Here is a 27,729-nt window from a genome sequence, read left to right on the forward strand (position 1 = left end):
TAAAACACAGTTAATGCTGAAACAAAACATACTCTCGTGATCCGTGATGGCAGCACACTAACTTGGTAAGTGTAGGTGTATACTTTCAGTATATAAATAAAATATGAAAATGCTCCATTACTGAATCAAAGTATCAGAAGTGCTCTATTTGCTCAACTCTAGAGAATAAAAAGTTATAACATCACAGAAACAAAAATATGACATAACATGCGGTCACGATAGCAAGCACAGGAAAGAAAAATATTGAGAAAATATACTTATATGCATATTATGCAAATATATTTTACATTAACATACAATGTTATAAGAATGTTAAATAATATGAATGCATGTTTAAAAAAGGCTACAGCTAGGTGATTTCATGTTGAAGTAACAAATAACCTGAGACATCTTCTATGCTTTCACTGCAATAACAATCTTTAAATCTACAGCAGATGTAGAGCACATTGACAGTAGTTGAATTCTCAGCTAAATTATACTAGAAATGTGCTGTTCTTTTTCAAAATGACATGGCAGCTGGAATCAGTCCAAGGGAAGGAAAATGTGCTGTACATTTACAGTACTTACAAAAGATTCATGTCACTGTTGATGGACACTTAAAATGCTTGTTTGAAATATTATAAACCTGTATATGTCTCCAAAGACCTACAACACTCCCATGATCAGCTCGCTTACTGCAGAAGAGAAAGCAAGAGATCATTAAAAACTATGTCCATCCTGGACTGGGAAAATATGTATTATGACATATATAAACCCAAAAAATTTTAGCAAAGAAAAATAAATTTGGCTTGATGAAATGTAGCTGGTGGATCTGCAATATAAATAACTTATTTTTAACTTACCATTGTAACTTTACTGCTTTATGATTCGTGTGTATGGCAGCATTTACAAAGGATGTTTCTAAATACTGACTTTATACATGATTACAGCTGTTCAAAAATTTCTATGACAATCAAAGTTTTGTAGTGATAATATACAACACTTACTTTCTCAAGGCTTGCTTCTTTGATGACACCTGCCTTTCAATTTAAAAAGTTCCTGTGAAGTGCATTCTATGTTAAAGTGTCCATAACCTCAGAATGAATGTGCTCATGTGTGTGTGCATACATATATTTTTGCTTTGCAGTATGTGCTTTAAAGTACACACAGTTCTTTGCTACATGTATTCACACATACATGAGTATGGTCTACATAGTAAAAGTTCATATATATATTTTTTTAATATATAAATATATATATATAAATATATATATAAACTCTGCAGGCAAGTAGTACTTCACTTGTTATAGTTGAAGTCCTTTAAAAAAACTAAGTCACTCAGTTAACATAATATAGCCAGTAAATTAAATTGAAAAGAGAAAATGTGAATGGAAACACCATTCTTGACCATCTGTCGATGGCATTCACATCTGTTAGATCGGGGATTTTTATTTTCAGTTGTGAAGACCTTCTTCGTAAATGGCCCCTCTTGCTATGGGAGCCTGTTCTTTCTGATGAGCGCCTTCCAAGGCTTTCACGATGTGAGCTTTGTTTTCTGTACTGGATTCCTGAGTTGTCAAAGGATATGGTTGAATTTCGGGCTTCTGTAACGCTGGTGGTGACCTCGTTGCTTGCCACCTCGTTGTGAATTTCAAGCGATGTTAGCAGAATGTTTCCATGGGTGTCCACCTAGGGGGAAAGAAAAGAAACATAAATTCTTTCAAAAGACTTGACATCGATGAGCAGAATGTGGGTGTATGTAAATCTCCAAACCCATACATATCTAGAAAAATAATGTAATTATTTTTAAGCATGTGATAATCTTAAAAAAGAAAAGGCACTATTCAGCTGCCTAAAATTAGGCAAGTACTTTTACAAACAGGGTTATCATCATACTGCCAAACATCCAGTACAAAACCGTACTTTGCAAACTCCATCATTTTCTTCTCCCTCTGAACCAGCCACATTTTAAAGGATGGTGTAGTTCTGCATTGCTGGCAATGAAGCAAGAGAGTAAGGGATGGATCCTCTCTCTGCTACAGTAGGAAATTTAATTAAACTGGCTAGATTTTTTTTTTCCTAGCTGTGATCTAAAATAAGATTTTAAAAAGTACCTGGGAAGTTTGCTAAAACCACAAGAACAGTTCTGATGTGCTGAACTCTGTATTTTACAATCACAGAGCTTATTTACAACTTATCTCCTGAAGATTTCCTTCCAAAGTAATTTGCATAGTTTTCCAAACATGGAAATTTTTAACTGCAGGAATTTTCTGTCTAAGTGATTGATCTTAAAAACCAATGAACTTAAGGCATAGGAAAAGGTGGGTGAATTGAGGAAAGAGGAGGGACTCTTCCCTTTCACCACCCTATTCCAGAGGCAGTGACCAGTGTTTAGCACCAAGTATATTTATCATGCTATCAAAGTCTTGTTCAGAGAAACTTGACAGCAATTTCTCTATAGATATGCTTAATTTAATAACAACTACAACTACAGCAAGGTCAATGTTTGTGTTAGCAGCTACCCATACCAAGTCAAGGACCAGGCATCACCCTGATAGACAAAAAAACAGATCCATGGTCAGCCATATCACAGAGAGCTCCATACAAAAATCATAAAAACCCATATAAATTTCCAAGTACAGAGCAGTGTGATGCCATTTTCAGTAATAAAAAAAAAGGTCCTAATAATTTAGAGTCTTAAAATCTGAGCCAGACTCTCCAGTCCTCCCAAATGACAAAAGAGGAGCAGCACAGAGTTGCATATGGCTCTGTCAATCCAGAAACCTTTAGAGTACCCATGAGTGGCACTGAGAAGTTCCAAGGAATGGTGTCTGAATCTGTATCTGATTGTTTCACTGGTGGGGTATCACAGCCCCCATGCCCCAGGCCCTACATGCTGAAGGATGCGCAGTCAATACAGGTAATGCAGAGATCAGCTCCATATCTTCTGCCAGTTTTGGGGCAAGGAAAACAATGGCTGAAGGTAAAAAAATGCCATGTGCTGGGTGTTTTCAGACAGTTAACACACGTGTGACTCTGTTCAAGAGAATTTAGTTCTCCGTGTCAGAAATAGATAGTGAATCATGGAATACAGGATAATTTCCAGTTTTACATATGCAATTTATTCATCCATAATTCATCGCACAATTAATACATTTTTCTAACCTGCCACATGATCTAGCTGTTTGAACTGTGTAGCAGTTGAACATCTCATTCTAGAAACATCAGTTTAAAAGTGATTGTAAAAACAGACTATTGTCACAGCCTTCTGAAGTTTGCACAGTCATCTGATACCACGTCCTTTGCAAGCTGTGTGATGGATTAAAAGTATGCGCAGCTATGTGTCTGTCCATATGCATTTAACTTTTTTCATTCTTATTGAAATTTTGTGAAATGGATATTTCTTTCATCAATTATTGATGCTTCAGCTTATCTCTTCTCAGGGAAGACAATTATGATAGCATATCAGTAATGCTTTGCCAAGGTGTTTGCAAATGGAAAAAAAAAGAATGTAAAATGTTATGAATGATATACAGGCAAGTAGGAAAAAAATTCTAAGGTATCTAACAAATCCTGCTGCTGTAGGCAATGGCACATTATGCTGATGAGTGCCTATAAATAAAACTAAAAAACATGAACAAAAATAATGGCATGGAGAAGCCTCAGTGGTGATTAAGAAGAATTTATTTTCTCCATCGCAGAAACCCTTTGGGTACAAAAGTAAGAGCTCAAGGTTTGTAGAAAGAAGTTCATGCTGTTGAGCAGTCTCTGTAACCAGGGAATAAACACAAGTGTAAAATATAGTCAAGGATATCATCACTGCTTATGGTGGTCTCTGAAAAAACGGATTCAGTTTCTTCTGTTCTTTTTTTTCCCCACTAAGAGTACAAATTATGATCAGAATATTTTTTGCGCAATTTATAAAATATCTCAACAGCCTGTTTTTTCCTTGTGAAGCTTAAAACTAAATCTCTCATCCAGACCCCCATGGCATCAAATGTCGTCTTTCCCAACTCCTCCCAGGCTTTGAGAAACATCCTTCAGCTTACTAAAAATGTCATGGCAGAGACGATTTTGGTGGGCTTCACCCCTAGAGCCCTGCCATCCCCTTGCAGGTCTCTATTCCTTTTCCTTCCACCACCACAAATGTCAACTCCTCTTTCCCTCAGGACTTCCTGATCTCTCCTGATTTTGTCTGCCACCTACATAGACACAGACATCAGCCCATCCTGGGTACTTTGTTCTTCTGCACTGAACCTTGACTGTTGTGAGCTGTCAGTTGAAAGCCTGTATTGTGAAGGGTACACCTATGCATTCAGGCTTCTCCTGATCAAGGAATTCATTTTATTCCTATTATTTCCTTCTAGGAAAAAAAGCCTGAATGCACCTTCTTCACCTTCTTCCATAGCCTTCTTCACATTATCTGCCAACTTCACATGCCTCCTTAACACGGCTTCTGCCTTTGATGTGCCAACTTTTCACTGTTTGTCACTGCATCTAGATGCATCTGCATCAAACCAGAAAGGCGGTCAAGAAAGTTGCAACTTTTGTGTAAATTCTTTTTCTGAAGATACCAGTATGTCCTATGAAGCTACATAATAGTATACATTTTTCTCAAAATGTCAAAGGAAACATATTTGGAAACATACTTTAGAAATTCATCTCTTTGCTAATGGAGCAACAGGCTTGCATGTCAAATATGAGGAAGGAGCAGATGGAGAGAAGAAGGGGTCTGCAGAAGCTAAATCAGCCTCTTGTCCACAGATACTCTTGAGATTTATTCTCTCAAATTGATTCCTTCAGAGGTTTTGAATAAACCACCTAAGCTGTTGACAACATTAGAGCACTATATGCTAATACTTTGTGACAATCTTAAGATGATGTCTTAAAGTATGAATACTTAATGCATGCAGCATGTTAAAAAGTATTTGCACATAAACATGACTTTGGAATCATTTCAACATTGATTGAAATTACTTTGACAAAGGTACACAAGCTCTCTCAATGAATAAAGAAGCAAACCAACAATGGCAGGGTAACCTGTGCAAGTCGCCTCATGCTTGCCTGAATATACAGGGAAGGCAAAATCCTCCATGAGTGAACACGTGTGTTGCTCAGTAGGTCCAGGGAAAATGTTACCCCAGGTATAGATTAAGAAAAGTAGCTGACTAGATTACAGGCAGACATGGCTGTGTATGACAAACAAGGCCAATGTCTTTGATAAAATTTAGTTTTACTCTGTATGAGCCTTAGAATACAGTTTTATCACCTGGCTCAAAAATATCACTCTGTGCACTGGAAATTCTCCCCAAAATACTAATAGCAGGCTTTACCCTCAAATGCTGTTATAAGTCAGAGAGGACACTGTGGATTTGGCCAATTTCCCCTCAATTTTTACCATCCTTCTTTAACGAAAGTATTTCCCTTTTTTCACTTCTCTGCCAGCCCTGTGCTTCCATTCTTTTTGCAGCCTTCTTTTTCCCCACTTTGGCTCCACCGAAGCCATTCCTTCCCACTTCTCCACTATGGTCTCCATGTTTGGTTCTCACATCTCCTCCCCAACACAAGCAAGGGTTGGTTGTTTCCTTGGAGTATTTCCCAGTAAGTTCATCAAAACAGATGAAAACAGCTGAGTACCAAATCATTAATTAATTCTCTGCTGAATCAGCATGGATACAAAATATGCAAAACCAGTGCTCTTATTTCAGAATAAATTTTTATCAAACTCCATCCCTCCCACCTCTGATTAACTACAGCTCCTGCACCAGGGTGAAGTGACTGAATCTCACATAAGTGCATTTTGAGAAGCAGATTCACCTTTGAAGGTTCACCATTTCTGCACTATACATATTACAGTACAAGTGAAAAATTCAAATACTCCAGCAGCCTAATGTCTTTACCCAAAAATGACTCTGACTCACCTAACTGAAGCCAGAAGGAGGAGAATTAAGACAATGTTCACAAAGAACCTACTCCTTGCTCTTGAAGGAACACCATGTCACCAGTGGACTCAACTTGGATTATAGGTTTCAGGTCCAAAACTTCAGTGCCCTGTTATATCTGGGAAGTCCTAAATGTACTTCTTAATTCTGCATAGGATCCAGGCTCATTTAGATGTTAGCTATTCTAGTTTAAAAAACAAAATATAATAGTTGCTATTAAATAGCTTTCTCCAATATTTTTTTTTAAACTTCAACTGCAAAGTCAGTTTGAAAGCAGTTTACTAGGGCCAGAAAACTACCATAAGCCTTGATTTATAATTAGGTAGAGTCTGAATTGTTTCAAGTTCATTTAGTTCTCTGTTTAATATTCCATAAATTTTAAAGAGTATGTTACAATGAAATCTCTTTTTCCTCATAAGTCTTTCAGAGGAAGCATTTTGCTCAAAAATAGAAAGCATTTTGTTTAAACCCCATAGGTATGTTTACTTTGTTCATCAATCCCATATTTTCAAATACCATGTAAACACTTCCCATCATGTGGAGCAATATAAATGCAAATAGGGGGTTTAAACAACATAATGAAAAGCTCTGTCTCTGTAGTTAGTCTTGCATTATTTTACATCAAAATTAGTATTTAAGTACATACAGAATCACAGAATATTCTGATTTGGAAGGGACCCACAAGGATCATCTGGTCTGATTCCTGACCCTGCGCAGCACCATACCCAAGAGTCACACCGTGTGCCTGAGTGTTGTCCAAACATTCCTTGAACTCTGTCAGGCTGGTGCTGTGACCACTGCCCTGGGGAGCTGTTCCAGTGCCCAACCACCCTCTGGGAGCAGAACTTTTTTCTAATCTCCAACCTGAACCTCCTCTGGCACAACTTCAGGCCATTCCCTTGTGTCCTGTCACTGGTCACTAGAGAGATCAGTGTCTGCCTTTTCACCTTCTTTACTTATGCATAAATGGCTTTCCAAGATGTAGAGAAATATGCAATCAGGCCTTAAGTTTTATCTGTGCTTAAAGGTAAGTACATTGACCACATTATGCCTTGGAAATTTAAAAAATAATTTAAAACTGCAGGCAAAACAAAAATTATAGTGTTGACTGTTCTCCCTGAGTCTAAAAGTTGATACTTCTCTCACTACCATTTAAATACGTTTCTATTAATTAATAAGCATCAAAAAATGGAAGAGGTAATTAGTAGATGAGCCCAGGATAACCAGCAGAACTGGGAAGATGGAAAGACCTTGCAAAAAAAGGGAAAGTATGAAGAACCAAACTAATTAGGAACTTCCATATTATTTTCACTGTCTGTCAAGTAATAATGAAGTTTTACAATTAGCCTTGATATATTTCAATGGAGGAAGAAAAGGAAACAAATGCATAGTACTCCTTTGCCCTGTATTTCACATTGTCTGGATTATTACAGTCTCTGAGATGTCCTATGCACATACAATCAATACAATCCTTCTTACTGTCTCAGGATTTGCACGATGCATACTTGTGCAAAATGGTTGCAAAACAAAACTAGTACATGTATGAGTCTCAGTGCACAGAGAATGTCCCCACCATGAGCTACAGGATGAGTGTTCTTCCCACAAGAACTGTGCTTATCACCCTTGACAGATATATTTCAAAATTTGGTACCTACTCATCACAGTGGTGATATAAAAATCTCCCACTGTTAAAAAAAGCACTGAAAAAATTATCCAGGAAAGATGAAGCTACACAGGAGAATACTGCCAATTTTGCTATTCTCGTACTTTCCAATTTAAACTGAGTGATAATTCTTCCACAGAAGTCAAGATATTAATCTTCACAATAAAACCCCACTTATGAGAAGGGCTGCTACAATTAACAAAACTGCTAAGTAGATGTAAGTGGCCTGAGCCTCTATTCTCAGCAATGCCTGGTGGGAAGCTGCTGCCTTGGCCAACAGCGGGGGTTGGAGCCAGGAATCTCCAGAGCTAAAAATATATGTAGACACTGCCTGATGAGAAGGGCCTTCTTATAAAGGGTTATTGCATTATTCTTGTCAGAGGAAGCTCTTCCCACGTGTCTGACAGCCATTGAGGGTTTGAAGCTTGAATGAGCTTGTGTGATAGTTACCCTCCTGATTGATACTCTGGGGCTGAACTTTTAGTCCCACCAAACTGAAAACATAAATTACCACAGTTTGAACCAAAAAGCAATGTTTTCAGCAGGGAACTTTAACACATATCACATAAGCTCAGAAGACCCAGAAGGACTGGCCCAGAAGGATTGGCCCAGAAGGAGCAATCCCAAAACACATGCTCACCATCTGATTATAAAAGTAGCCTCTACCACAAGAGTGAACAACAAATGACAACAGGATTGCCTGAAAGCTCTCTCACGCTGATTTAGCCATAAATTAGGCTTTATCTGAGCCCTATTTAAAATTAACAACTTATGTAGCAAAACAGAAAGCTTTCAGAGCTGCAAATGAAGCCTCAATCTGCCAACACAAACAGGATAAATGGAATTGATTCGCAACAATGGCAATCAATTTTCAAAGGAAACATTTTTAGAGACCACCTATTCTTTTCTGACAGTTTTTCTACAATCAGAGGAGTTTAATTTAAGCATCAATACCATATCAGAAGAAATATTTTATGAAAAATAAAAATTAATTTCTTCCTTGATCCTAGAGCTTGCCCTTATATATGAAGCAGAGCATCAAGGCTTTTAAAAGAGTTTTCAATCCCAAACGAGTATGTGTATGGAAATTGGTTGTACACACAAAAAAAAAGCAGCATTCCTCTGTTTGTCTCAGTAACTAAGGTTTACTGTGATAGGCTGGAATAATTCAGTGTGGAATACTATTTACAGTGCATTATCTGAAATAAAATGTGATGCAAAAGCAGTCAAAAGAAGAGACAGCTAAGTGTGAAATTTCCTCTGTAGTCAGCTGCTGATCCACAGATGAGTCATTCAGAAAGGATCACTCAGGTTTCATCTCATCACCAGCTCTGAATCTTCTGAAACCTTTTCCAGAGATTCAATTTAGTCAGACGTGCTTCAGCCATCATGCCACCTTCAGCAGTGCTGCACAGGAGAATACAGCACAGAGCTTTCCTCTCCCCTCTGCTTTTCTTTGTCACCTCTGCATTGTGAGGACACTGGCTGTGCCAATTCCATGCTGCAGGAGCTCTTCTTTCCCTTACACCTGGAGCTATTTGGCTCACTGGTTTCAACACAAGGACAGAGCTGGACAGCAAGCCATGATGGGAGCATTGAAGCCAAGAGACAGCTCAGCAGCAGCAGCTGGTGGAGCTCTCCTCAACACAGCAAGCCTTCGTGGTAGCATATCAGGAATAACTCAGAGAGAAGTACCCAAAGGCCTGGCACTGGAGGGGCACATCCAGAGCAGCAGCACCAAAATGGGGGTGGCTGTGCCAGTTTTGGCTTTTCAAAGCCATAACCTCTGACAATGCAAATGCTTTCATTATGAAGAAGATTTACTGAGCATGAAGTTATTAAATACAACACCAACATACCCACAGCTGTGCATTTTGTAGTCCAGAACATTTTTTTACTAAAAACCTCCATCACTCTACAGTCCAATAGGAAAAGCAAGAAAAGCCCTTTTTTTACTATAAGAGGAGCATTTTTAACCAAGCTTGCTAGCTTGCACTCCAGATTTCAGTTCTCTGATGTGTAAAAAATAGACTACAATAGTAGTAACCATGTTGGTTCTACTGCTTTTCATGGGCTAATACACTTCTGAGCGGAAATAACAGGCCATTTTCTCACTGCCTTCTCTTGTTTGCTTTGCCTGAGAGAAAGACACTGTCTCAGCAGCTGTGCCAGTCTTGGGAACCATAAAAGAAAAGCTTGAACTCAGGGCCTGAGCACCAGGCAATGTGTTGAGCTGCCCCTTCTCTGCTAGTGCTGCCTCCCAACACAAGGGATTTCCAGCACTCCACCAGTCCCTCCTGACTCTGGCTGGACTTGATACAGCACCAAGTCATTCTGCCACCTACAATTTACAGCATCTGATGTGGACAATAAATTGAATAATGTTTATTTTTTTATTTGGCTCAGTTTGGTTTTTTGATTTGTTTTGTTTTGTTCTTCCTAGCGCCCTGAGCTAGTATTCTTAATCAATGGCAGGGAGCTCATGCACATGGTTCATAAACAAGCAAATTCAATTACTAAAACAAAACAGCAACAGAGCAGCCCAAAATAGTAGTCAGAAATAAACTAATAATAACGCCTTCTTCCAGTTTTATATTTGAACATTTTTCAATCTCCTTTCCAGCACAGCTTACATTTGACAGTCATGAAATAGTGGTGGTAACTGCAAAGTGGGCTGCCTGCTTTTGGCATTCTCCCTTTCTTTAAAAATGTCGCTCAGCCCCAAAACACATGAGATTGGAAATATCTTCCAGGATTAGAAACCTTCTCTTTCTGAATGGAATTACACTCCATGGAAGACTGAAGCTTCAGCAAAACCACAAAACCATTAAGTTCATTGAACTTGCACAAAGTAGTCTTCATGTGTGTCTCTGAGCCTCCCTATCTGTGCAGTATTGGGGTACACTGCGCGAGCCTGTCCCACAACATCCAGCACCGGAGTCCCAGCTCTAAAGCAAGAAGCAAGCAACTGTTATTTCCATCAGATTCAATGATTTTCAAGAGCCACCAAAGGAGAGATTGGAAGTTAATCACTCTTTACTATCCCTGAAGTGGTCAGAACCAAGGTTGCAGAGCTTTCAGGTACTGTCTTCCATAGAAAGTACGCTAAAAACTCTTGCACGACTCCAGTCCTGCTGCATCCATGGATATCTGTATAGCATGGTAAATGGTGGACATGATCCAGAAGATAAGACATTTTCCTCCTTCAAGGCTGTGGTATCTCAAAGCCATGGAAAACTTTGTCCAAAGTAGATCTGTTAAATGTATTTTCTCTGAGATGTACTTCTTGAAATCCATGGCATCTCTTGCCTGTTCTGATCAGTTTCCTATGCTTCACATTTGCCAGTGTTTCTCAAATGAGAAATTTGACATCCTACATCCAATAAATCTTCTATCCATGTTTTGTTTGAAAGGAAGATATCTGATTAGCTCTACCTAATGTTTCTGTGTTTCTGTTGCATGTTTGCACTACTACTCTGAAGGCACTGAATCCAGAAACTGGAACAAAGCTCTGCAGAATTCCCCAGCTGAGGCCTGGGGACAAAATGTTTTCTACACAGAAAGGGGCCATCCCATATTATTTATCCTCTGTTATTTGAACAGCAAATATTCACAGTAAATATGATCTACAATGCATACAGATTTCCCTTTCACACCTGGGACTCCAAGGGACAAAGTAACACACTCTTCTTTAAACTCTAGTATGCTGAAGTTGTATTCTTATTTGACAAAATCATAGAATCTCTTAGGTTAAGAAGTCCCCTAAGGTCACTGAGTTAATCTGTTAACCCAGAACCATGTTCAGCAATGAAGCTTGTTCCCACATGCCACATCCACATGACTTTTGAACTCTTCCAGTGATGGTGATTCCAATGTCTGACTTCCTTTTCTGTGAATAAATGTTTCCTAATATAGAATCTAACCCTCCCCTAATGCAACTTGAGGCCACTTCCTCTCATTCTGTCCCTTGCTACATGGGAGAAGAGACCAACCCCCACTGTGCTACAACCATGTCTCCAAGTGCCACATCTGAACATCCTTTAAATATCTCCAGGGATAGTGATTCAACCACTTCCCTGGGCAGCCTGTTCCAATGTTTGACAACCCTTGCTGTGAAGAAATTTTTCATTCATGCACGGTTGATATTAAACCAGCAGAAAAAGCAGAATAGTTCATTATATTTGCTTGGGATGCTTCATAAACAAAAGAAAAGGTTGTAAGTCAAAAGCCAGGGGGAAAAAAAAATTCCTAAATGGTATGAGCAGATTCAGGATATAAAAATGGCATGAACTGGGTACAAAAATATACATTTTCATTAGTTAAGGTACTTATGAATATTTTGAAAATGTAGATAAATTGATCTCAAGATAGAAGAACTGTCAGGCATGGGGTAGTATTGGACCCATTAACAAGTCTTGTACTGAATTATATAAGTCATTTAAATGGATGAGATACACCAGCTGGTTACCAGCAGGAGAATTAAAACTTAGTGCATACATCTGCATTACCTGCTTGCACTTAAAATCTTCTCCATGGCCTTCAATTCGGATACTGTTTTATTTCCCCATCTGTATTTTTTTATTATTATGACTACTTATTTTTCCAGTAAAGGGAATTCCTTTGCCCTGGTATCTTAGTTCTAAGCAGACCTGCCAACTGTGATGAGAATCTTGTTTTATAATACAGTGGAAAAAAATATGTTTACTGGTTCAGAATTGTTTCACATATAGGAGTGCTGATAATTAGGTGTAGTTCTGCATTACATTTACTATAGCAGACAAAATCATTAGGATAAACAAATATAGCTTGAAATTACTTTTATGATACTGGTTTTGATAAACAGGTAGTAGTTTTGTCACTGTGAATTCTTCTCATTTATAGCTGATGGAAAAAAAACACCAGTCTTACTCAACAGAACTGAATGAAAAAGCCTCATTGGGAGCATTTTGGTTAAAAAAAAGAAAGATGTTCTATTCAGACTGACATGGCTTGTTAATGTTAGATGTGCTGAATACCTTGAACTTTTCTCCCAAAGATTAAAAAAGGAATTATTCACTGGATAAAGTAATACTCCAGGCAAGCAATCGGCCAGAGGATAATCAGCATAGACCTTGCCAATACCATGCTTCAGAAATCAATCTGAAAGTTTCTCTAGGACTTACACTTTCCTGCTGATTTTTAACAGCAGCAGATGACAATGCCACACACAGCATTGAACTATGCTGGCCACTTAATTAACATGGCACAACTAATCCTTCTTTATCTGTTCTCTCCCATGGTAAATGCATCTCTTTTAAGTGAAGTGAGGAGAGGTGTGCTCAGATCTTGGATTCTCTTATACAGAAAATGTACATAGGTACTTAAAATCACAGTTAGATTATATTTGATTTAGACAAATAAACACCTTTGTAGATCTTTGCAGCCTTTATTTTCAAGCTAGCTTCCCTCCCACTGTCTTCTTCTTACACTTACTTGTCATACAGATCATACTCCCTTCCACATCTGTATGCCTACATACAGTCTTCTACGTCAGTTCCTGAAAATGAAAATGGCCAAGTTTGTCCACAAAAAGATGTAGCTAGTTGTCACCAAATGGTTTCTTTTTGGTTTCTTTCAAAGACTGATAGTCTCTGCAATGTAAAAATAGAATATATATAAATTCAAGAAACCTACCCGATTGCCTTCAAACCTTGAGCGATCGTTGTTTGCCTTTGTTGTTTTTTCTGCAAGTTTCTTCTGCCTTTGAGGGCCTTTTCCAAAGAAAATGTAGTTGACAAAGGCGTATTCGAGTAAGGCCAAGAAGACAAACACAAAGCAGCCCATGAGATACATGTCAATGGCTTTAACATATGGAATTTTAGGCAAAGTCTCTCGCAGGTGAGTGTTGATTGTTGTCATAGTCAGCACAGTAGTAATTCCTACACAAAGAAAAAAGATCACACATCAAGCTTTCAATTTTATTTTCCTTCTTGGCAAATATGCCTTGTCAGTGTTAAGAAGCTTAAAAATTTGTAAAAGATGTCTTGCAGGTGACATCACTGCAAAAATAAAAGCAAAATTAAAACTTGATGCATTATTATCCTGTTACAATTATTTCCTTCCTATGAGTGGGGGAACAGCTAACAAGGCGGTCTGGCACCACTGCCATGAGTTAATGTAGCTTCATGGAATCCAGGTGTAGCTGTATTGAAAATCTCTTCCATGGAGACCAAACTGATGTGCAACAAGAACAGTGTTCACACAGATGGAGAAAGCCTTCTCCTGCAGTTTTAAATTTCTAAGAGTTAGGCAGTTGGTTGATGTCAGTCCTGTAGGGTCTCCCTGTGGTAGATGGGGAGAGACAAGTGACTTTCTAGAGTTGTTCATCCCATCTAAATTAGATACCTATTTCAGGAAAGGACAATGTATAAGTGGAATTTGAGATGACTAATTTGGAGCAGTAGGCTAGTTACATAGAAACAAATGAGGTGAGCAATGAGAGATAGACAGGTATGTGAATTTTTAGAAGGAAGAAGGAGGGAGAGCAGTGTTTTTATAGCAACAAACTGGACACTAATAAAATATCTACAAAATATCTATATCAACCTTATGTCAAGGTATTTATCTAAGGATGAGCATAGCACCTGAAAATATATTACAGAGCACTGTTATGAAAATCTGGAAAGAAAAGCATATTTATTGTCAGTCTGCCTGAATTCACAATAAACTGCAGGATCTGTATCTCTGCAGGAAATTTTATGGGAATTGCAAATCACAGGTTGCTGAAAACACTGATTTGTGGAATAAGTCTCATTTCAAGGCAAATCATTCTATTAGTTCTCCTCCATTACTATTTTCTTTGATTCCATAATTATACCATCAGTTTACGTGTAGTCACTAAAATACAGACAGAACAAAAATAAAGGACTAAGTAAAATTGCTGCCATATAATAAAGCACAGCTTCTTTTACCTGAAGAGACAGAAAAAAAGACAATATAACTAAAAACCAAGACATCAGTGTAAGTAGTGCCAGTCCAGGGAACTGTAGTAATACCCTATGAGATTGTGTAACAGATATTTTGGATATTTAGTGAGTTAGTGTCGTGCAGTTTTCAGCGGTTTTCCTGTAAACTGTGAAACAAGTGGGCATTGATGCCAGATGTCTGGTGATCTGGAAGATTAGGCACACTGAATAGAAAGGTAGCTATCACTAACCAAAGGGAAATACATTCCCTGGGAGATCCTGAAATCCTGTGGCCAAATGTCCTTCTGAAGCTCAATAATTTATTTTAAAGCACAGCTGGAGGAGAAGAAGGTGACACTCCCTTAAGACAAAAAATAAGATAGTCCTGTGATTATAGTCCTTCCCACAAGGGAGGACTCCAAAGATTATTCTTCTCCTCACTCAAAGCACTGCATTTAGGAATTTCTACGGCTAACTAGCAAAAAGTTGAGTGCAGAATTGATAGGTTTGAATATTTCTCTTGAGATCAGGCCTATATCACCGTCTGTCTGCAGTGCACATGGTCTCTGAATGAGCTGGCCTTTGCTCTGCACCTTGGCATCACTCCGGAGGCAACTATTTGGTTCAGTGCAGCAAGGGATCAGGCACAGGGGCAAAACATGGAAGTGAATGAATAGAATCAGGCTCTTGCAAAGAATACCAGCTTCTTGCAGGGGCTGAGTAAAAGTTTGTGCCTCAAGAATTGCACACGGAATGCTTCCTTGAACAAATACTTAGGAAATCAGGAACACGTTCTCTGTACTGTGCTTTTCAGAGCCAATCATACAGGTCCAAAGGTACTATATTGCCTTTAAGCTTTTATACCAGTTCACATAAGGATGCCATGTAAGTTCACAGACACTACATAACAGGGAGCAGCCGTTGCCTCCCCTGGAGGCAGGAAGGCCCTGCAGAGAGACCTTGACAATTTAGAGGACTGGGCAGGCAATCACCAACCATGTGAAATTCAATGGGGCAAACCTCAATGTACAGACAGACTGGGGACCAAAAGGCTTGGGAGCAGCACTGCAGAAAGTGCTGGGGGTCCAGATGGATGGCAGCATCAGACACAGCATCACCAACTGGCAAAGGAGGGATTGTCCTGCTCTGCTCTGCTCTGCTCTGCTCTGCACTGGGGCAGCCTCACCCTGAATATTGTGTGCGGTTTTGGGCACCACACTATAAAAAAGATATTGAACTATTAGAAAGTGTCCAATGGAGGGCAATGAGGCTGGTGAAAGGTCATGAGGGGAAGCCCTATAAGGAGCAAGTCACTCGGTCTGTTCAGCCTGGAGACCTCATTGCAGTCTATAGGGGAAGAGCAGGGACAGGGAATGATTTCTTCTCTGTGGTGATCAATGACAGGACCCAGAGGAATGGCCTGAAGTTGTGTCAGGGGAGTTGTAGGTTGGATATTAGAAAAAGGCTGTTCACCCAAAGGGTGGTTGGACTCTGGAACAGCTCCCTGGGGCAGTGGTCACAGCACCAAGCCTGACAGAGTTCAAGAAGCATTTGGACAATCCTCTTGAGCCCATGGTGTGACTCTTGGACATGGTCCTGTGCAGGGACAGGAGCTGGACTCCTGTGGGTCCCTTGTGGGACCTTCCAACTCACCTTTTTCTGTGATTCTGTGATACCAGCTTAAGACTAATAAGAGGGGCTATACAGAGGAACATAGGATTAGACCCATGATACTGAACTTTATTATACAAACACTGCTGACATAATCACCAAGGCACTAATTGTTTTCTGAGAAGAAACTATTAGATGGATTTTTGTCCTCTCAAAAGGACTTTCTACCAATTGGAAATAGAACATCTGGTCTCCTGAGCTTGCCTTGTACTCTCTGAATTTTGTTCTAATATTTGTTTTGCAGCACTTGATGAACTTGTGCTACACAGAAATGGGTCACATGAGACAGTCTTGCTCCTTAAACAGGGAAAAGTCTCATGAACCTGTAACGGAAGGGCATGGAATGTCACTGGGTATGGTAACTTTTGTCTAACCATCTGTTTTCTGCAGTCCTGGCCAGTATGTATCTAGATGGTGATGGTTGTGTTTGAAGTGCTGCATCACTTGGTCTACCTGGGTGGATCTCTGCTATCCAGTAGTTCATTTATGAACACATCAGAGATATTTGGGCTCTATGCCCCACTTCCTATTAAGCTACTACTTAGCTTCAAGCTGCTAAACAGGCCCTGGCTGCTGAGTGGTAATGCCAGATTGTGTCATGCCAATACGTACTAGCTTACCCAAAGTATAAGGAGAATTACTGCACAGTAACTGCAGTTTATCTATAGTATCTCTAGATACTCAAATTCAGAAGGTGGCTACTCTGCCTGCTTTGGTATGTGGGACCTTGGGAGACATGGGGTAAGGAAAAAGGGAATCACAGGGACATGGTTTGGAGTCTGGGTTTGCTGTGGTACATTGCAGAAAGATAAGGAAACTAAGGAGTACGTTCCTGTTTTAAGAAAATAAGATAATACAGCAGGTAGACAGCACAGGCTTAGGGACAAGTTTTAGGTAATGGGGAAGTGACAAGGTGCATGTAATTGAGAAGCACAGGGTTGAAGATAGAATTTGGGACAAGATGAGAGGCAGAAATATTTATAAGGATTTATAGATCCATTTAATCTTCCTTAGGTATAGCTATCCCTGAGTATGCTTCTGTAAAGGATGAAATATTTGCTATTGTCATAGAATAGCATTCTACTGTCATAGAATCTGTCCTGGTTCTGGCCAGGACAGGGTTAATTTTTGCAGTAGCCAGGAGGGGGCATGGCTAGGACCTGAAGGGTATTCTATATCACCTCACAGCATTGCCAGAAGTTGCAGGAAGGGAGTCTTTTTCTGGAAGGAAGGTTTCTCTTCAGACTGGGGCAAGGGTGGCCACCATTGAGTCAAGAGTTGCACAATGAGCATTTTTGCTTGGGAATCACTCTCTCTTTTGTACAGTTTTGTTATTAGCATGCTGCTGATCCTGTTCTTTTTTGTGTCTCATTGCTGTTTCCAGTAAATTGTTCTTACCTCAGCCTAGGATCTTTGCCTTTTGTGCCACCAATTCTCTCCAGCACCCGCAGGGGGAAGGGGGGCAGTGGGAAGCAAGCGGCAGTGTGGTTTTAATAGGACCACTAAAGTGGAGAATATCCTAACCCTAATCCTAACCCTGAACTATGACAGAATCACAGAATGGTTTGGCTTGGAAGGAACCTTAAACACCATCTAAGTTCCCTGCCATGTGCAGTTCAAGTTGCTTGAAGACACATCTAACTTGGCCTTCAACAAGGGGCGGCCTGTTCCAGGGCCACACCATCTTTACAATCAAGAATCTCTTCTTAATCTAAATCTATTCTCTGTCATTTTGAAGCCATTCCTCCTTGTACTGTCACTACATGTCCTTGTATGAAGTCCCTTTCCAGCGCTCCTGTAGGCCCCCTTTGGGTACTGGAAGGTGCTGTAAGGTTACCCTAGAGCCTTCTCTTCTTTAGGCTGAACAAAATCAAGCCCCTTGGCCTGCCTTGAGAGGAGAGGTGCTCCAGTCCCTGATCACCTTCGTGGCCCATCTTTGGACTCACTCCAACAAGTCCGTGACCTTCTTATGTTGGGGACCCCAGCATTGGATCCTGTATTCCAGCTGGAGTGTCATGAGAGCAGTCAAGGAAAACAATCACCTCCCTCACCCTGCTGGCCACACTGGTTTTGGTGCAGCCCAGACACAGTTGGCTTTCTAGACTGCAAGTGCACCTTGCTGGGTCATGTTGAGCTCCTTGGCATCCAACACCCCAAGTCCTTCTCCTCAGAGCTGTTTCTCAATCCATTCTCTACCCAGCCTGCCCTTGTGCTTGGGATTGCCCGACTCACATGCAAGATCTTGCACTTGGCCTTGTTGAACTTCATGGGGTTTGTGCGGGTTCACCTCTCAAGCTTGTCAAGGTTTTTCTGGATGGCATCCCTTCCCTCCAATGTGTCAACTGCACAATTTTCTAATGAACTTCCCTTATTTATAAGATACCTTGATCTGCAAAGGTCTTGGGCAGGAATCACATACCTGTGCCAAATACATGTTTTTCTGTCATGAAGTAAATGATGCTTTAAGCTGTCATAAACATGCACTTAACATGCCATGTACTCTGAGGGTTAGGTGGCATGGTATGGTCCATAGCTGATGTGCCCCTGCATGCTGAACTGTTTCTGCCAGTGTCAGTTAAGGCACCCAGGACCTCAGGAGGAGCCTTGGAGCCACATTTGTCCTCCCACACTAGGGTGGACTAAGGCCCACGCTCAAGTGTGACTGTGGAGCTGGTCTCCTAGATGGAATTACAACAGCATTAACTTGATGAGAGCAAGTCTGAGACGGGTATGAGCAGCTCATGTCAGAGCTTTAGTGGAAGCTACACTCTTGCATGACGGGGGAAACATCGCTTTTGAGGCAATGCTGGGTGACATGATTTTGACGCAAATTATTTTGGAATTTCAAAACACTGACATCATGTCGTAGTTTTTAACAACCTCTGAAGGCTACATTAAATCTGACATTTTAATGTCCCACTCATTTTTAGCACATACCAAGGGCAACTCTTGCTGCTGATGCATCATAATTGATCCAGAATGACACCCATGATAAAATGGTAATCAGTATGGAGGGCATATAGGTTTGAAGAATAAAGTAGCCAATATTTCTCTTCAACCTGAAGCTCAGTGAAAGTCTTGGATAGGCACCTGAGAAAAGAGAGAGGAAAACAGTGTTATTTATACTGAATGAAAGACACTTGTAGATAGCTGCCTTCAGTTTCTACACATTTTGTGGGGTAGTATGACATCTTCAGAACAGTAGGGATGACACCTTCACTGTATTACTCATCTGTATTAAAAGAAACCTTGCAGTGAATACAGTGATAGCCAAGTAATTTGTATTTGAGAAGAAAAAGAGAGTGAATTACTTTAGACTACTGAGCAGATAGGTGAGCACCAGTTAGTTTTTAAAAACAATTGCTTAGGTGTCCAAGTAAAATGCTTATCCAAGTACACAGTTTTCTGTATAGAATTTATATTGAGAGAATAAGTAATGTGCATAGTTTTTTCCTTTACAATTAGGAATTGTTCAAGAGATGAAACTTAATAACATCTGAAGTATAAGAAACATGCGGCCTGTGGTGTCAAAGATAAATTTTTATAAATTTCATTAAAGGAAAAGCCTTTTGACTAGATCCTCTAACGTCAATTATAGCCAGCCCAAATTTTTCTTCCAAACTTATTTTAAAGAAAAAATAAATTGAATTTTGTGTATATATATATATATATAATTCATGAACAGTTACAAACAGAAAAAATTAACAATGGAAAGAATTAATAACCTCAATACCAACCTAATTTCCAATTGCTGTATGTCTTACTGAATTGGTGTTAATCTTACTGAATACGTTTTACACATATAAATATATATATATATTCAGAAAAATATATTTAGAAATCTCAAATTGTTAAAAATAATTGTGACTTTTTTCACCAACTGCAAAGATGATTAAATCTGAGTACAGCTGTATAAGAAAAAGGTAGTCATTCACACATTATCTCCATAATTTCAGTGTTCACACTACCAGTCCTAGATATACTTCTAACAGCTCATCTAAAAGATTTAGTAAGTCAGCATCCTAAAAAAAAATTCAGCACATACCAAGAACCCAACCAGATATTAGAACACTTCCCACCCATTCTAGTACAAATATGTAAAAACTATAAAAGTATATATCTAGAGAAAAAATGAAAAATTAAAACCTTCCCTTTAATATATATTCATCTGTTTGCAAATGAGCTTAAGAAACTACATTTGCCCATATAAACATGAATGATGGATTTCCTAAAAAAGAAAGGGAAAGAAGGAATGGAAAACTGCAGATTTCTCTCCATCACATTCCTGATAGTTTGTTACACTTTGAGTCATACAACAGAAAAATGTCACACCATTTCCAGGCAGCAGGAACATCAAGGTAATATTAAACTTGTGCAAATATCCTTAGCTGTTGTATCAAACAATCTCAGAACAACTATCACTGGGAAAAGAAATATCTGGTGAGTGTATCTGGCTGCTGTGATTACTGCAATCAGTAGCATTTTTTCCAGAATGAAATGCCTTTCAGTTTCACCAATAGAAGTATATTGGTGGAATCAGAAGGATGTATTTCATCCTGATTAGACCAAGGTTTTCTGCTGTCTGGAGGCAGTAGACACCATTTTCAGCAAGCAAACATCTATACTGCAGCTTGCTTAACATCTTAATTTTCAGATAAACAATGTTTCATTCCAAAAGACAAGTTTTCTCATTGAAACCAGCCCTGCTTTTTTTTTTTTTTTTTTTTTTTTTTTTGCAAAGCTTAACTTTTTACTTAGATTCTTATGAAAATGTTTCTGTGGCCTTGTGTCTGCAGACTATATAAATAAAACAGGAGACCATAATGAAATATATAAACTCTGTTATCATTAAATACATTAAAAATGCAGCAGACCTGATCACCTTTCTGCAATAAGAGTAGAGCATCAGACAGAAATCTTTATAAAGCTGTGTTGAGAAAAATGATTTCATATAGTACACTACCCAGTCAAAGGGATTCTCTATAAATGTGTATAAAAATTTTCAAAAGTCCTGTCCAGGTCTGGATATCTGTGGAATATCATTGATAGAGGTGAAAACTGAAATACTGATTCTTTGATTAAATAATATGAAGGATTAATTCAAGAAAGTTCAGTAGAAGTGAATCACTGAATCAAAGTCAATTCTTGGTTTGGTCCAGAGCCAGGGACTCTGAATGCACTAGGGAAATTGAGAGAAAGAAGAGAGAACTTCACCATTGATAAAGCACGGAAAATTGTGTGGATGAAAGAGGTGTGGATCAAAAGGGGAGGGAATAATGTGTCACATATGTTAGTAATGTTCAGTAATGAAATCCCAAACTGAGAAGCATATAACAGAGTGAGCTTTAGACATTTATCTTGAATGCTTCGCCTGTGACCATGAACCATTACCTCAGCACCATTTCTGTCTAATTAGTAAAGGTAATTACTGAAACTAGTGAGATTTGGCCTTAAAGGGGGACTCCCCAGAGAGCTGACCTCAAGGCCAGAGACACCAGCCTAAATATGCTTGAAGCACCAGGTTTTTGTTCTGAAATTAGAACCCCAAGAACCATGTCTAGGGCCAGGGCTGTTAGTGCCTTCTGTCTTCCTGCTCTGGAGTTGGAGTTGACTGTAACAGAGATTCAGTTGCTAATCTGATGGTGCCCTGATCCTTTTGAGATGTCCTGTGGCATCTCTCAGACACCAGCACGCAGCTGATGGACATTATTTACCCCCTACTTCTTTCTGATCAGCATGTGGATACCATGAAGGCTGCCTTGTGCCCTCTCAAATAGCAGTTGATTGAACAACTCATTTGAACTGCTTACACATGAGCTTGATGTCTAAGCTCCAGTTCATCCAGTCAATCTAGCAAATGAAACCTAGAGACTTATCCACCATCTCCTAAAATGGACTCCTATAGGTTACTGAATTTGTCTCCAAATCTAGTCTCTCCATGGACTAGATTCTGACCAACTCAGACACCTAGTTCAAATGTAGACACTGAAAATATATTCACCATAAATCAGAACAAGATGAATCCAGACCCTGCAAGTCTCAGGGTAGATTTTGATGGTGTGAGGCTCCTGGGCAATATAAACAAAAGTCTTGCTGGCATTACAGCTGCTTGCTGCAGTTTACACGTTTGGTAGAGTATAGACTTTGTTAAGGGCTGTTTGAAATTGAAACATGAACTGGTAGCCTCATTTTTTATCATACTACATAGCCAGGGTTTTCCTTCAGGTACCTCTCCCTGAGACTGTGAGAGTTTATATTACTTTCAACTGAATTGCTTTTATGTCTTCAAAAATTATCTATTGACCCTGCATTCAGCCTGCCATCTCTGCTGCAGTATCTCACCTCCAGCCAGCAGGCCACAGGAGTCTGTAGAAAACAAAACAATTAAAAGAAGGACCCCTCTTTATTTCCTGTAGTTAATTCCCCCTCTTTGTCTGAATGGCTAAAGCTCAGTGAAAAGGGTGGGTCTTAACCTTTATGGAGCAAGGACTGTAAGTCCAGATCTTTATTTATCTAGAAAGATCCATGCTGCAGATTACTTATTTAATATAAGTTGACTTCTGGGTAAGCTCAACAATTAAACTGTTACTTGTCTGATTATGATTGCATAATGATTTGTCAATTAAGGCTCAGTACATTTAGAGATTAATTGCCAGGAAATTCTAGTTGTTAAGTTTCCATAAAAAAGTCTGGTTTTTTTCCTTTTAACCTTGTTTTGTCTTGTTATCCTTCCTCCCATCTCATATAATGGGAGGAAGGATATATGCATAGGTTGATGCATAGGACTGATTTAAATACTACAGGAATAACAGACTTTTGCCAGAAGTATTTAAATCTAACAGTATTGGGAATGAAAGTATGAAAATAAATACTTAATCAATACTTGAGCCCCAAATGTTCCTTTTGCACAATTTTGGGCACTTGATAAAAAGAGATTACTTGTTTCTGTTCCAATTTCATTAAAAGCTAGCAAGCTGAAATATCTGGCTTCAAGGCTAAATTAGTCTCTTGCTGTTTTATCCAAGTATGAAGCAAGATAACAGAGTTGGTCAGTTACAGAATTTTTATTTTAATATGTTCTTCTGGGAAGGTTCTTTGGCTAATTGGAAATGTACTTTACATACTGATCTTTCAGAATACAGCAAATATTTCATTTTCAAATCTTTTAAGATTACCCTCCTATTACCAACAGGTTGCTAATATGGCGTTGACTGCTATGTGACTTGAAGATTTTAGGTGGTGTTTTACATAACCCCATTCCTGTTCACTATCCAAGCATTTTTGGATAACAAACACTTAGGAGGCAGATTCAGGTAAGAGACTTAGCACTACATTTCTGGTGTTTGAATGCAGGTATTTGCTCATGCATGGAGCATGAGCTGTTAGCATGAGATCTAGACTTAGAGCTGATTCTAAGGGTGTGATTTAACTCTCTATACTGAGGTGTCTAAAGCCATTTGAGATGTGATAGGCTAAAGAAGAGCAGAACAGAACACTACTTAAGTAATCAATACTGAAGCAGTAGATGGTGAACATAGAACACAAGGCTGTAAGATGCCAGAACAGCAGCCTAACTGCTAACCAGGATCTTCTACAGCAGCTCAAGAAGCAGCTGATTGTTATATTTAGGCAACTGAAGAATGTCTTAAAATATTCATTTGAGAAAACAGAGGTGTTCAAGAGCTGAATAGCTCTTTAGGCTTCACTGACAGCACTGACTGAATAGCATTTGACTGTGGGCTTAATTCAGTTACTGACACATGGGCATCCAGTGCCATTTAAATATCTTCTCGTATCCTGTATGGCCTTCAGTTGCTGTGAGAAGGATAGTCAAACCAGGTATTTCTTTTTCATAGCAATTCAAAAATCATGAATAAAGGGAACAGACTATTCTACATGGCTTTGCAGGTTCTTTCTAGACACCTGTAGGTTTTGCTCAATTCCCAATCAAGTGTTCTCTTTTTTTTTAACTACATGACCATACTTGATTCTCCATAAATCTCAGGTATGTCATTTTCTAGATTTTCACTCACACTTATTTATTTTGTCTTCAACAGTAATGGAGCAATAGAAAAGGGTTTATGGAAATAAACTCAAGAATCCAAAAGTGCTACCCTTGACCAAAAATACAAGGCTTAAGCACCATCAATGTAAATCAGACTTCTTTTATGATGAGATTTGTGGTTTTGTTTGTTTCTTTTCTTTTTCTCCCCAAAAGATCCTATTGGCTCATGTTCAGTTTGAGATCAACAACAACCCCCATATTTCTACACGCAGAACCCTGGCATAACCTGGCATTCTCTATCCGTAATACAGATGCTGTATTATGAACTTGTCCATACTGAATTTTATACTTTTTTCTGACACATTTTTGCTACATTGGCAAGATAAATTTCAACTTCCATTCTATACTTCAGTGGGCATGCAGTTCCTCCAGCGTTCTTGCAGCTTCACCCAGATTTCTGTCATTGTGGATGGGGGTTTTTCCATGCTTATCATTGCTTCTCAGTAGTAACTATGGGAACAGATTTTTCCCTTTGCCTAAGTTACACAAGATTATACAGCAGAGTTTCTCTTGAAGGATAGGAGAAAAAACTAATCCAAAAGCTGTTTATGGCATGACTCTGAAGTCTTCTTTTAGTTTTATTCAATCAAAGCACACTAGTACTGAAATCTCTGAAATGTTCCCCGAGATATTGAGCTCAAAGAACTAATATCTCCCCCTGAGACTTCAATAACCTCAAAGCCAAAAACATGCCTAACTTATTTTCCAAAAAATTGCAGAAACTGGCCCTAATTACTAGGACTGTAAAAAACTCTTGAGAAGAAACTTGAAAAGTGTCTGCTGACTTTATGTATCCGATCTGCTGGCATGCTTTAGATTTAGATTTAATGTGGTTTTGAGAAACAAATGTGATGTTTCCCTGCATGGAAATACTTGCCATAAAATGTCATAATTAATCAAGCATTTTTATAATGTCCTGTATCAAAGCAATATAAATTCAGTATTTGTCTTCATCAGTGAAAAAAATTAAATGTTTCAGAAAACAGCACAAGAAACATGCTGTTCTCTGTGACTTCCTAATGCCAAGCTGTCTTAAACCCTGAAGCATGAGACTTTTTTAATCCTTTCGCTAGTTTTTTTAAGAAAGAACCATTAATATTCTGAACATTTGGTCAGTCACAGAAATATGTAGTCCTAGTTTTTTAGTCTCTCTTGTATTTGTCACATATCTCTTTGGATTTCTTGTTTTCCTGATTTTTGCAAATCTCTCATCTCTACATTACTAAGTCATGCATCTAGGGAAATATTTCATACTGAACTAAAAGGTGGCCTTGGACTGTCATAAAAAGCACTCCGCTAATAAGTTCTCTGTATTCTCGTTGTTGTCTAAAATAGCCTTCCTACAAAAGCATATCCAGTCCTTTGGAGGGGCAGGGAAGCCCTGGCTGCCAAAGGTGACACTAGCTGCAGGACAAAAGGATATAGGATTAGAGCAACTGAATCTCCAGATTAAAAAATCTTCCATTCACAATGGCAACTGAGAACAGCAGCAGCTGGCAAACCCCCTCATACTCATTTCAATCCCAGCAATATTTACATTTTGTTCTGAAATACAACTTGTGTTTCTGTGTACTTTGAAACAGATGCTGTGTCCAAAGAGTGGGTGAAGTGATGCTTACAAACATGATTCAGCTGTGCTTCATTTGTTCTGGTGTGCTGAGACAGATGGAACAGCACACTCCTGTGGTCTGAACAGCACTGAAAATCTGAAGGCCCCAGTAATGAACCAAGTAATGGCCCCACATGTGCTGATGGCTTTCTGTGTTACTTTGGTTTTGTCACACATATTCCTATTTTGGTGTCCAACACCAAATATGTAAATCAACCTTGCACTTTGTAATCTAAAGACATCCAGTGCTGTGAGTTAATACTAACTTTTATTCCATCTTCAAGAAAACAAGCAGGGATTTAATTTTAATGCTTTAACAAAGACTACAAATGCACTGGATGGCTATGTATAAATTACTGTATATCTATCAGTGCAAATCAAGAGACAAAAGACATTACATTCACTATATAACAAAACAAACATACACTGAAACTGCAGGGAGGTGTTTATAAAATTGGTGGCTTTTTGACCTAGCATACCAAAACAAATTTATGTATGATCAGTTACCCTGTAGGTTACATTTAAACTCATGATTCAGAGGTGAATAACTTAACACTTATTTAGATCATAGATGTTTAGGTGTCTAGTTAAGTATTACACACATACACAAAAAATAAAAATAAACAAGGAGCCAAAGAATCTCAAAATGGTTTGGATTGGAAGGAGTCTTAAAGACTACATAGTTACAACCCCACTACCATAGGCAAGGACACTTTCAACTAGACCAGGCTACTCATAGCCCCATCCAACCTGGCCTTCAACACTTCCAGGGATGGAGCATCTACAATTTCTCTAGGCAACCTACTGCCTCAGCACTGTTACAGTAAAGAATTTCTTCCTATATCTAATCAAAATATAGCCTCTTGCAGTATGAAGCCATTTGCCCTTGTGCTATCACTACACATTTTTGTAAAAAGTCCCTCCCTACCTCTCTTGTCGGCCCTATTAAATGCTGCTAGAAGGTTCTCTTCTCTTATCCACAACTCTCTCAGCCTCTTTTCATTGGAGACGTGCTCCAGCCCCCTGATCATCTTTGTGGCAATCCTTGGGACTTGTTCTGACAGGTCCATGTCCTTCTCATGTTGGAGGCCCCAGAGCTGAAGCAAGTACTGAGTGCCAGTTTGGAATTTCCATGAGCTCCTACCTCCAGGCTTTGTCAAGTAATTTCTTTATCCAAACACAAGCTATTTATTGTGACTAGTAATAATAGTTAATTATTATTAACAAAACAGTAATTTTCATGCACAAGAAAATTAAACACTAAATGTGCAAATGGCAATACTTGCCTGTGGCAAAGACAACGTTCTTTGACACCAGTCTGTATTCCACGATAGAGAACTGAGGAAGTTCAATCCTCTCCACACCAGTGACTGCATTATCTCCACCTCTCCAGTAGAACTCTATGTCATCAGTTGTGTAGCCATCTGCAGGCAAAGCAAGAGAATCTGAAATAACAGCAGACTCAAACATAGCTTCAAACATGCAGCTTGTCATTTGTGACAACAAAAAGAATTGGTACAGCTGGAGAGCTGGATGGTATTTTGCCTGTGGGAAGGTCTCCCAAATTGCTACACCACTATAGTCTGCCTGGGAATTTTAGGCAAAATACTCAGCTTTCTTTTTATTTTACCTTTTTTTAATCACTCATGTATTATTCACTAATGGTCATAGTGAGAAGAAAACACTACCCAAGATTTAGGATATCAAATGCATTTAGTGCTGAAACCAAATTTATATTTACACTGACAATCACCAGAAGAAGGTTGATTGTTCAATGAACACAGAGAAACAACACTGGGGCAGACCTTTTCCACTCACAGTAAACTGTGAGTTGCATCATTTCCACAAGCTTCCAC

At 39.0% G+C, this 27,729-nt stretch overlaps 1 protein-coding gene across 2 annotated transcripts in view; it reads right to left on the reverse strand.

Moving 5' to 3' along the window:
- Positions 1 to 1,317: 1,317 nt before the first annotated feature.
- GABRB3 (gamma-aminobutyric acid type A receptor subunit beta3) overlaps positions 1,318 to 27,729 on the reverse strand; it is a gene marked incomplete at both ends in the record, with an annotated part of 192,537 nt that continues 166,125 nt past the window's right edge. For both annotated transcript variants that reach the window (XM_084226416.1, XM_084226415.1), the window contains 4 exons: positions 1,318 to 1,668; positions 13,258 to 13,502; positions 19,137 to 19,289; positions 27,160 to 27,297. In XM_084226416.1, the coding sequence (XP_084082542.1) occupies positions 1,318 to 1,668; positions 13,258 to 13,502; positions 19,137 to 19,289; positions 27,160 to 27,297 (887 nt within the window). The remainder of the gene's footprint in view (positions 1,669 to 13,257; positions 13,503 to 19,136; positions 19,290 to 27,159; positions 27,298 to 27,729) is intronic.

The sequence above is a fragment of the Fringilla coelebs genome, assembly GCF_963513975.1.
Source record: "Fringilla coelebs genome assembly, chromosome: 2".
NCBI classification, from domain to species: domain Eukaryota; kingdom Metazoa; phylum Chordata; class Aves; order Passeriformes; family Fringillidae; genus Fringilla; species Fringilla coelebs.